At 42.0% G+C, this 11,321-nt stretch overlaps 1 protein-coding gene across 1 annotated transcript; it reads left to right on the top strand.

The window, feature by feature from the left end:
- Positions 1-5,071: 5,071 nt before the first annotated feature.
- Positions 5,072-10,866, top strand: Awat1 (acyl-CoA wax alcohol acyltransferase 1). The gene is made up of 7 exons (XM_026399995.2): positions 5,072-5,147; positions 6,057-6,164; positions 6,416-6,486; positions 7,584-7,788; positions 8,308-8,479; positions 10,295-10,494; positions 10,712-10,866. Exons 1-7 carry the CDS (start codon positions 5,072-5,074, stop codon positions 10,864-10,866), a joined length of 987 nt encoding a protein of 328 aa, XP_026255780.1.
- Positions 10,867-11,321: the final 455 nt, after the last annotated feature.

Genomic DNA, 11,321 nt, shown 5'->3' on the forward strand with positions numbered 1-11,321 from the left:
TCCCCCAGATGTTTGGAAAAGAGGGTCAAGTCCTTCTCAGACCCAGTCTTCTCCTTGGAGAAAGATGGACTCTACTGATTTGGCTCCCTGGTCCCTGTACCCCACTTAGGTTCATGGAGGCTTAAGAATGCATTCTAACTTCTCTACCCCAAACTCCTAAAAACTGCTGGGGGAGAGGACATTGAGTGGTGTTACTGAAAGACCTATAAGTAAAGGACATTCTCGAATCAGTGACATTTCACCTACCACTAAAAGACTCAAAAATATATCCTTTGTATGGAAGAGACTTGTCTAAATCTTTGTGCTTCTCCACAACAGGAGATTGGTTAAATGGATTATGGCATCCCTGTACAATGAAATGCTATGTATGATGCTATAGAATAAATTTGACAGAAAAATGCACCAGTACACCATTAAGTGAAAAAGCAGATTATGAAATGGGATAAAGAATCAGGTTTTAATTAATTAGGACTAACATTTATTAAAGTTTGAATAAGCATGTATGCAAGCAAAGCACAAAAAAGTGTTCTATATGAATTATTTTATATAAGTGAAAAATCTTATGATATGCATAGTATTTGTTTTTCATAGAAACTGAGGCACTAAGGTTAAGTCATTTGCCATAGACTACTTAAGTGGCAGAGCTGAGGTTCAGACATGTTAGGTTCAAGAGCCCAAACTCTTTAACAGTGATACCATATATATGGCTATGTCTGTAAAGAAAAAAAAAAGTCAAGAAAGATGGACACCAAGATAACAGTTAACAGTGTTTATTTCTGGGTGGTGAGATTATGAGTGACTTTTATTCCCTTTATAATTTCCTCTGAAAGTTGCATGATTTATCTGGATATTTTCACAACCAGGAAAAAGAAGAAATCAATTTCCATTTTGAAAAAAAAAAAACCCAATAAGCCATTGTTCCTAGTGGGTAGATAGCAAACTGCTGGGAGTGGGGAAGTATCTTTTTTTTTTTTTTTAAAGAGGTGTTTATTGCAAGCTAGCTCGGTCCTCCGAGGACACACACAGCAACTGGTGACACTGAGAGGCCCAGAGCCCAGGGTTTTTTTTTTTTTAAGAGAGAGTGAGAGAGGGGAGAGAGAGAGGAGAGAGAGAGAGAGAGAGAGAGAGAGAGAGAGAGAGAGAATTTTTAATATTTATTTTTTAGTTCTCGGCGGACACAACATCTTTGTTGGTATGTGGTGCTGAGGATCGAACCCGGGCTGCACGCATGCCAGGCGAGTGCGCTACCGCTTGAGCCACATCCCCAGCCCATGGGGAAGTATCTTAATGATTACAAGTACTCTAGAAATTGCCACCTGGTTGTCTAGAATGAATAAATAATATTTTCTGAATGTATGCAAATATGGTCACGATATATACACACAATAGCTTTGATTTATCATATATTCCTCAATTGAGATAAGAATACAATTATTATATGGAGGTCCTTGACATTTTAAACATTAAAATACTAAAGCAAGGGCTGGAATCTGGTGCTAAACCGAGTGATTCATATTTAGATAAACTTTCTGTAGCTTAATTACTTCTCAACAACTTACCTCCATTTTCTGGGGAGAGAGCAGGAGGAAATAGAGGGGAAAAACTGATAATTCACATATTATTAAAAGTTAACCAAGGAGGCTTGCTTCCTGGAGATGACAATTTACAAGGATGAGAGAGTGTGGAGAGGGAGTTGGTGCAGGCCCACAACATTCTCTCCCGGAAAGACAGAGTGCTAAGTTTCCCTGTATTGCCAGGGATAAGGCCCTGCCCTCAACTACAGGGATGTCAACATATCAGCAGGGCAGTGGTGCTGCAATGTCTGAGTGCTAATGCTTGCTCTAGGGCCTGGCTGATTTCTAATCAGCAAGCACTTGGGGGTAAGAGAGGCAAAGTATGAGGAGCTTTCTTTTTTGCCACACTGCCTCAAAGGTCAACACCTGCTTCCTTTTTCTCTTTCGTTCTTCTCCCCTTTTGTAATGAGCCCTTTGACCTCTATTACTGCACAGCCTATTGTCCCCTGAAGTCTCAGGACAAACTCTCTCATAGGACTCCAGTAATCTCATTACATGTAAGAAACCATCTGATCACAGCCCTCAAAACTAAAATACTCACTGATTATTCACTCAACATGGAGGGCCTAGGATTTTCTAGGTAGTAAGAACAGTTACAGTGACAAATAAGATATGGTCCCAATTAATTTAGGTTCATACAATCTTCAGGTGTGAAAAGCAAAAAACAACACACAAATACACACACAGCCTGATTTGCCTTAATGGACATAAAGTTACAAGGTAAGTGACCGGAATCGGAGATGAATGAGGGTTTTGTCCTTCTTATTTACTTTGGCCTATATTCAGAACTCAGCTAGGGACCAGGCTCCATAACCCACCCCTGATCATGGATCTGGTGCTGAGGCCTAGAAGACTGATCTACTCCAAAGAAAAACAGTCTTTAGTAAGGCAAAGTCATGAAGAAAAAAAGGATATTAGGAAAGGAAATCATTCTATAATAAAAGCAAATTAAGATCTTGCCAAAGGGATCAGACCCAAATCCTACCCAGTCTTTGAATCCAGTTGCCAATCTGCGGGAAATATAGAAGGACATGTGGATCCAGACTGGGAAATTCTAAAGGTCAAATGTTGTGGGTTCTTCAACAGCTAACTCTGAAGGTAAGGAACAGATGGAGGGGGGAACCTGAACATTAAAACAGACTTGAACTCTTCAAAGGTGCCAAGATGAAGAAAGACAAGGAATTGTCACAGATTGGAAGACACTAAGAAGATATGATGGTTAAATGCAATGTTGAATCCCAATGAGGTTCTGGAACATAAAATGGACATGTGTGAAAAAACGGGTGCAATTCAAATAAAATCTGGGGAGTTTAGTTAATAAAAATGCACTCATATTGATTTCTTAGTTGCAATAAACACAACATAGTCACATAATGTGTTAGGATAAAGGGGAAACTGGTGAAAGGTACAGAGAATTCTCTATATTACCTTTGCAACCATCCTCATCAATCTAAAATTATTCCAAAATTAAAAAGAATATTTAAAGGACAGGTAAATTTTTTAAATGGGCAAGAACAAACCATAGTCATTAGGGAAGTATATATGGATATGAAAAAAACACAGAAAAATAAGAAAATAATGACTTTAAATGTCAAGATAAAGATTACTTTGGGAGGAAGATGGTTGTGATGGAATGGGGTACATGGAGAGCTTTCTGGAGTGGTTAGGAAATTTCTACTTCCTTACTTAGCAGTGATTACTAGGTGGGTTTTTGTTGTTGTTGCTTTGTAGTACTGAGGATTTAAATCAGGGCCTCACACATGCTAGGCAAGTACTCTACCACTGATTTACACTCCTAGCCTTTTTATTTATTTTTGTTGTTGTAGATAGACAGAATATTTTTGACTTTATTATTATTTTTTAATGTGGAACTGCTGAGGATTGAACCCAGTGTCTCAGTGGCAAGAACTCAGTCACTGAGCTACAACCCCAACCACATCCCTAGCCTTTTTAAAATTTGATATATATATTTTTTTAGTACCAGGGATTGAATCCAGGGATACTCAACCACTAAGCCACATTCACAGCCCTTGTTTATATTTTATTTAGAGACAGGGTCTCGCTGAATTGCTTAGGGCCTTGCTAAATTGCTGAGGCTGGCTTTAAACTCATGATCCTCCAGCCTCAGATTCCTAGGCTGCTAGGATTATAGGCATGTGCCACCATGTAAAATTTGATTTTGAGACAGAGTCTTGCTAAGTTGTAGAGGCTGGCCTCAAACTTGTGATCATCTTGCCTCAGACGCCTGAGTAGCTGGGATTACAGGTGTGTGCCACCACACCCAGCTTATAAGTTTTTTAATCTAATAATAATTTATTAAGGGGCTGAGGTTGTGGCTCAGTGGTAGAGTGCTCGCCTAGCACATGCAAGGCCCTGGGTTCGATCCTCAGCACCACATAAAAATATATAAATAAAATAAAGGTATTGTGTCCTACTACAACTAAGAAATAAATATTTAAAAAATAATTTATTAAGCTATACATTTGTTGTAAGTATTTTTATTTAGGTTCTATTTTACAATGAGAAAGAGAAAAAAAAAACAAGAAAGAGAGATGCATAACATCCAAAGATAACCAATGAACTTTGTTTAGAGTGAACTATAAAGACATTTGAACACAGATTTGGTATAGATGCTGTTAGGAAACTATCACCTTTAGCAAATCTAAATCTTTAGGAAACTGTTAAGATTTGCTAAAGGTGATAGTTGTGGTATTATTATGGAAGAGAATATCTGTATTTTTGTAGATGCATAATGAAGTACTTAGGTATAAAATATCTGATGGTTTAGAATTGTGCAAAATACTCCCCCAAAAAGGTTGGAGGTGGGGAGATAGATGAAATCAGTATGACAAAAGTTTAATATATATTTTTTTTTATGTTGTTGTTTCCTTAGGTTTTGGTTTTTAGTCTTTCTTTTTTTCAATGCTAGGATTGAACAGTAGTTGCTGAAGATGAACATGAAATTTTGTTGCATTGTCTAGTTTTGTGTATATTTGGAAATTTTTATATTAAAAGTAATGGGGGTAGGGTATACCAAAACTGGACTACTTCAGGGCAGCAGAGACCTAATCACTGGTGTTCCTCACCCCCATGACCTCTTCAGAACTTTTTCCCCACCAATCATCTCCCTAAACTCATAACCCCTATGGTCTCTGAGTGCCCTTTGAAGGGGCTTTCCCCTTTTTGGGTCTTTGGGTCAATTGGACAAGATGGCAGTTATTCTCCCCTTTCTCCAGTCTGATGTCCTAATAATCTCAGGAAAGAGAGTCAAAGGGCAGATGGGCAGGGCCTGACCTGATGGGGCAGTCCTCAGTACTCTAGAGCCTGCCCCTACAGTGGGTGGGAGTGAGGTAGGACAAGGAGGGGAGAGGGCAGGCACCAACTCCTCATAGTCATTATATACATTCACTATTGAGTGAGCTTCCAGAGACTCACCTTTCCACTTTTCCTTGGAACACTGCTCTGGGATCTTTGTCTCCCTTAGGCTCCTGGGCATCATGCCTTGTTCTAAGCAGCCTAATCACTTCCAGAGTCTGATTCTTCTGCACTGGCCCTTGAGCTACCTTGCCATCTGTAAGTACTGACCTAGGACCTAGCAAGAAGCCCAAGTCAGAAGACAGGGCCAGATCTTGGGTGATTTCATGGGAAGTCTCATTTCCAGACTTTTGATCAGCTGAGATGGTACTAGAGAGTAGAGTCAAGGAATCTCTGGAGAAGGAACAGATACAGCCCCAGGGCCTAGTGAGAGAAGGGGAGGAGGTGGCACAGGGTCATGATGGACATGAGTTATCCAAGTAACTTCAGTTACTTCTTAACCTTCCCTATCTAGAGAGGAGAAATGAGACCCAGGGAGTGCTCCCTTATGATAATATGGAGTGGGACAGAGAACCCCTTAGTATTACAGAGTTAGAGAAGTATAGTCTGTGTTTGAACCACAGAGTTTTCTACTCTGGGAGAGGGGTGGTAGCATGAGGGAGGAGAATGGAAGGACTGGTAAATGAGCAAAAGGACAAGAATGGTGGGTAGGAAACAGCAGAGAGATGGAGATGTTAGGTGGAGCAGGTATAGAGAGATGGATAGTATAGATGTAAGGGAGAGTGGGTTAGTGGCTTAACAAGGGTTCATGGATGATGGGTAGGAAGGGAGATGGGAGACAAGAAGAAAAAAAATGTTTTCCTAATGGGGGTGGAAGTAAAAAAAATAAAGCTGGTGACAAGAAGAGATCAGGAGTATGGGATGGTGACTGAGTAGGGAGGTAGAGGGAAAGGGACAAGGAATAGGAAGAGAAGTAAGACTTGTATATGGTAAATGATAGAAGAAATTTTTGAAGCATGGGTAGCCATGGATGATGGATGGTCAGAGCCTGGAATATGCTGAGGGCCAGTCCCAGAATTATGGGTAGTACAAAGAGCTGGTAATGGGACTAGACATAGTCAAGTTCTGCGGGCACTACAAATTTGGTCTGACATGATCCCTCCTCAGTTTGGATCTTGCAGCCATTGTTCATTTACCTGCTGTTTACATCCTTGTGGCCACTGCCAGCATTTTACTTTGTCTGGTTGTTCTTGGACTGGAAGACCCCAGAGCAAGGTAAGACTAGTGGACCTAGAAGAAATGTTCCATCTTAACCTGTACCCCTGCATGCTGACTCCTGCACATCATACCTTCCTCCAAGTTCTCAGAGCCACAAGAGCGACACCAGCCAGGACATTCCTAGGTCTCTTCCTTCCCACCTCTCTAGCAGAGCCATGACCCTTCCAAGCTGCCTGGGAAGCCTGGGTAAGTGAGAGTTATGGGGTGGCACATACTGATATCATCTCCTTCTGGCATTTTTGTCTCAGGTGGCAGGCGTTCAGCCTGGGTGAGGAACTGGTGTGTCTGGACTCACATCAGGGACTATTTCCCCATTACAGTAAGTGTCTCTTATTCAATGTCCTATACAGATTCCCAAATTCCAGTATTTGTTATTTATACCAAATAACTAGGTTTGTCCCTAAGGAAGATAAGCATCTTAGAGGAGTTTCAGTCCATGTTAGATAACCTCAGGATCCTCTGCACTCTGCTAGGATATTTTGGACACCTTTGGCATAACCTGCCAGATGACACAGATGGAGGGCAAATAGAGTTCAGTTCAGTTTAACAAACATGGATCTAAATCTTCTTCTGACCCGCTTATTTGGGGTAAAGTGGAGTAGGTAGGATGCAATTCTCTGCCATCAAGGAGCTCACATCTAATGGGAAAGACAGATGCATATATAATCACAGTTTGCTACAAGGCATAGAAGTAGTTCAGATGGAGGATACTAAGAAAAGGTTTCCCAGAGATGGTGAAATGTATACAGGGTATTCAAGGTTCAATAAAAGTCACCTAGGTCAATACTAAAAGGTTTTGTGGGGAGACAATACCAGGAAGAGGTTCCAGAAATGTACTGTTCTGCTCATCTTCTGGGCACTCTTTGCAGTAGATGACTGCTCTGATTTTTATTTTTATTTATTTTCTAATTCTAAAGAATTTATTTGAGGATTGAGGCTGTAGCTCAGAGGCAGAGCACTTGACTAGCATGCATGAGGCACTGGGTTCGATCCTCAGCACCACATAAAAATAAGTAAAGGCATCTATAAAAAATTTACAACTATAAACAATTTTTTTAAAAGGAATTTATTTGAACAGAGATTCATGAATTCTGTCCCAATTTTTAGAACAGAGCTTCCTGGCCTGCATCAGGTAACAGCACTCAAAGAAAATGACAGCATGTATCAAGAACACTGACATAGATGGCTGAGAGTACTTAACGGCCACAGGCAAGAAACTTGGGAGTTCTAGCTGGCCTAGATTCTGCCCTGTTGCCCCAGGAAAGAGAAGCCCAACACCTGGGCCTCATGAAACCCATATATGCTCTATCTATTGGAAAGCTGTTTCAGAAAGCACCTAGATTCCTGAGTGTCTTCACCTTGGTTTTTCCATGTGAGCTCATTCCAATCTTTTGGCATTTCTCTCCATGACTACAGATCCTGAAGACTAAAGACCTGCCACCCCAGCACAACTACCTCATGGGGGTTCACCCTCATGGTCTCCTGACCTTCGGTGCCTTCTGTAACTTCTGCACAGAGGCCACAGGCTTCTCGAAGACCTTCCCAGGCATCACTCCTCATTTGGCCACTCTGTCCTGGTTTTTCAAGATCCCCCTTATCAGGGATTATCTCATGGCCAAAGGTGCTTCTGATAACACTCACTGGAGCTTCTGATCCATTTCCATGCTTAGAAATATCCCTTTTAAGCCCCCTTTCCCCATAATCACAGCACAGTAGTCCAAAGCATATTTTCCGGAACTAATCTACCTGGGTTTGAATCTTCCTGGTTCTGTTACTTGCTGTGTGATCTTGCACAAATTAGATAATCTCTGCTGACCTCAGTAACCTCATCTGTAAAATGGTGCTAATAGTAATAATCTGACCTCAGACATGGTATGGTGACTAAATTGTAAGTAAAGCATTCAATATAATGCCTGGCACAGAGTATGTGCTCAACAGACAATAGCTGTTGTTATCACGGATATAACAGAATCCAAGTTGGGATTCTGCAAATCCTCTGGTTATCCCACTAAAAATCTTCCTGCTGCAGCTTCCACCCAGTGCCTCCTTCAAAATGGATATATTGCCTCAAAGTGAAATGTGCCCACAGCCCTCTTCTCTCCTAATCAGTTTGCTCCTGTCTTTGCTTGATTCTCTCCAGGTGTGTGCTCTGTGAGCCAGCCAGCCATCGACTACCTGCTGAGCCATGGCACTGGCAACCTCGTGGGCATTGTAGTGGGAGGAGTGGGAGAGGCCCTGCAAAGTGTGCCCAACACCACCACTCTCATCCTCCAGAAGCGCAAGGGGTTTGTGCGTACAGCCCTCCAGCATGGGTAGGTGTCCTCCTCAGCGGAGTGGATCACCCTGTCTGAGAAGCATGACCCTGTAGGTTATTCCAAGATGAATCTCATACAATCTTTCCCTCAAGAACTTACAAATGAGTAGGAAAATGGGTGTAGAATTTCCAAAAGGTTTATGTCATCCACTTTTTCTGAGCTAGCTGGACCAGTTCCCAGAAACCAAACCATAAGCCCAGGTTCAATGTCAGGGGCTAGGGCTGCCTTAGTATACTGATGATACCCACATGATCTCTATAATGACTGATAGATATAATCTTCATCTGTCTATTAATGGGAAGTGCAGAAGGCATTACAGTTGAGTGAGTTTGTGTGTAAGAGCTGATTTAAAATACCTGTGGCACAGGCTGGTGTGTAGCTCAGTAGTAGACAGCTTGCCTAGTATGCACAAGGCTCTGGGTTCTTTCCACAGCACTGCAAATAATAATAATTAATAAATCATATCCTGACTCCATGACATACAGTGCACCCTGGGGTGGGTTACTTAACCATTCTGAGGCTTCATATTTTCATCTTCATAATGTGACTACTAATCATTGTCACTGTTCCATAGGTGATTGTGGGCTTTGAAAAAATTCATCCACATAAAGCACCTACCATGTGCCTGGCATATAATAAGTGACCAATACATGTAAGCCACTCTGACTTAAGAGATACACAGAAGGAATCTGATGCTGAAGGTATAGGGTGCCTCCATTAGTTTAGCATCCAGCTCCCCAGAGAGAGGGATGATTATCCTATTGTACACTGAAGAGAAGAGGGAAGTGTATCTAAGGATCTTACCCAAGAACCTGCCATCAGACTGGAATAGGATGCAGGTGAGAGAGCTCTGAGCTTGAACAGGGAGTCCTGGATTCTAGTTGAAGTCCTGCCATACCCTGACTGTCTGAGTGAACTTTCCCTTTTGAAACTGGGTCCTGGATCCCCCACTGTGTCCTCCATTGTCTTTGCTGTGAGGAGCCAGTAAGGTAACATATGTCAAGGTGCTGAGAGATTGCTATTAGTAACTCACAAAGATGTGTACAACAAAGAGTGTTTTTTTTTTTTTTATTCTTCTCTCATTTAAGGAACTTAAGGAGCCTGATTCTCTACCTAGGGCACTGTTCAGGGTAGATTATCATATTCTCTGGAAGGGAAACAATTTTTCTCTGCTCTAATCCCACAATCTAATATCTTATGCATAGTCCCCTTGAGTGAGGAACATATCATATATGTGTATCTATGCAAAGGTACCCTCATCTTCTCTACGATTTCTAACAAAAAGAGTCAGGTGTTCCCCTCCTTGGCACCTCCTAGAAGATTTTTCACAGTGTGAGTCTCTGGGGATCTCTACCAAACTCCTCTTCCCTCCCTACATCCCCATATCTTGTCCTTGTAATACTAGCCCAAAGAAAGCACTCTCTCTGGCCTCAAAAATTTCAGGAAAAAAAAGATACTAAATAGGGGAGCCCTGTGTAGTGCAAACAGGATTGTTTTAAGTCACTGGGATTTTATCATAATAGATGGGAGCCCATCAAGTGCAGTGCATACACCTGTAGTCCTAACAACTCAAAGGCTGGGGTAGTAGGACTCAAGTTTGAGGCCTTGGAAACTTAGCAAGAACCTTAGCAACTTAGTGAGACCTCGTCTCAAAAAAGAATAAAGGACTGGGGATGTAGCTTAGTGGTAAATTGCCCCTGGGTACTACAGTACCCCCCAAGAAATATGGGAGCCTGGCTATGAATAAATGTTCTTTCAGGGAGACTCCCACCCTGGTCTGTGTTTGGGAAGTAAATTGGGTTTTTCCTACAGGGCTCATCTGGTCCCAACCTTCACATTTGGAGAAACTGAGGTGTATGACCAGGTGGTATTCCATCAGGACAGCAGGATGTACAAATTCCAGAGCTTCTTCCGCCGTATCTTTGGTTTCTATTTTTGTGTCTTCTATGGAAAAGGCTTCCGTCAAGGCTCCCTTGGGCTCCTACCATACAGCCGGCCTATTGTCACAGTGGGTGAGTTCTGCTCTCAGCTCCAAGGTCACTACACCTCTTTTGCAACCTCTACATCAGCCTCCCCCTCCCACCCAGCCTCCACCTGCTTCCTCTGGTGGTAGTGGTGGAAAAACTGGGAGTTGACTTGGAGTGCCAGAGGGTGGGGCCCAGGAAAGGACAGAAAGGAAGAGAAGATTCTAGCATATTCACCCTTCTCTTTCCCCATTTCTCTTGGCAGTTGGTGAGCCTCTGCCACTTCCCCAAATTGAAAAGCCAAGCCAGGAGATAGTGGACAAATACCACGCACTCTATATGGATGCACTGCACAAACTTTTTGACCAGCATAAGACCCAATATGGCTGCTCAGATGCACAGAAGCTGCTTTTCTTGTAACTGAAGAGACTATGTACCTGAGTGCATGTAAGAGCACCTGCCTTGGAGATGGGACTCACCTGCTGCTAACATAAGAAATGGAAGGAAGGCTGTGTGCTAGGGAAGGGCATTAGGAGTCCTAGCCACAGTGCTGCCTTCTCAGGAGTTGACTCTGAGGAGCCTCACTTTATTCTCCTGGCTCTCCTCTCTGAGCCTGACACCCCAGGTTCTGAAGAACTCAAATGAAGGCTATGCAGCTCCTATTCCATTTTTTAAAATCTTAATACGATTTTAAAATTGAGATATAATTTGCATATCATATGTTTATTTGCTTAAAAGTGCAAAGTTCAGCAGTGTTTAGTATATTCAGAGTTGTATAATTGCCACCATTATCTAGTTTGGGAATTTTTTCAGCATTCTCAAAAAAACCAGTAAACATTAGTAGTCAATGCCCACTCCCCCCAGCCCCTGATGAC

The sequence above is a fragment of the Urocitellus parryii genome, chromosome X (assembly GCF_045843805.1).
Source record: "Urocitellus parryii isolate mUroPar1 chromosome X, mUroPar1.hap1, whole genome shotgun sequence".
Classification (NCBI taxonomy): Eukaryota; Metazoa; Chordata; class Mammalia; order Rodentia; family Sciuridae; genus Urocitellus; species Urocitellus parryii.

Bases quoted from the DNA above. Each gene is read 5' to 3' on its own strand.
- Awat1 (XM_026399995.2), top strand. From the start codon at position 5,072: ATGCCTTGTTCTAAGCAGCCTAATCACTTCCAGAGTCTGATTCTTCTG. The intron at 5,148-6,056 runs GTAAGTACTGAC...ATCCCTCCTCAG, and splicing joins CTTGAGCTACCTTGCCATCT to TTTGGATCTTGCAGCCATTG. The intron at 7,789-8,307 runs GTGCTTCTGATA...GATTCTCTCCAG, and splicing joins GGATTATCTCATGGCCAAAG to GTGTGTGCTCTGTGAGCCAG.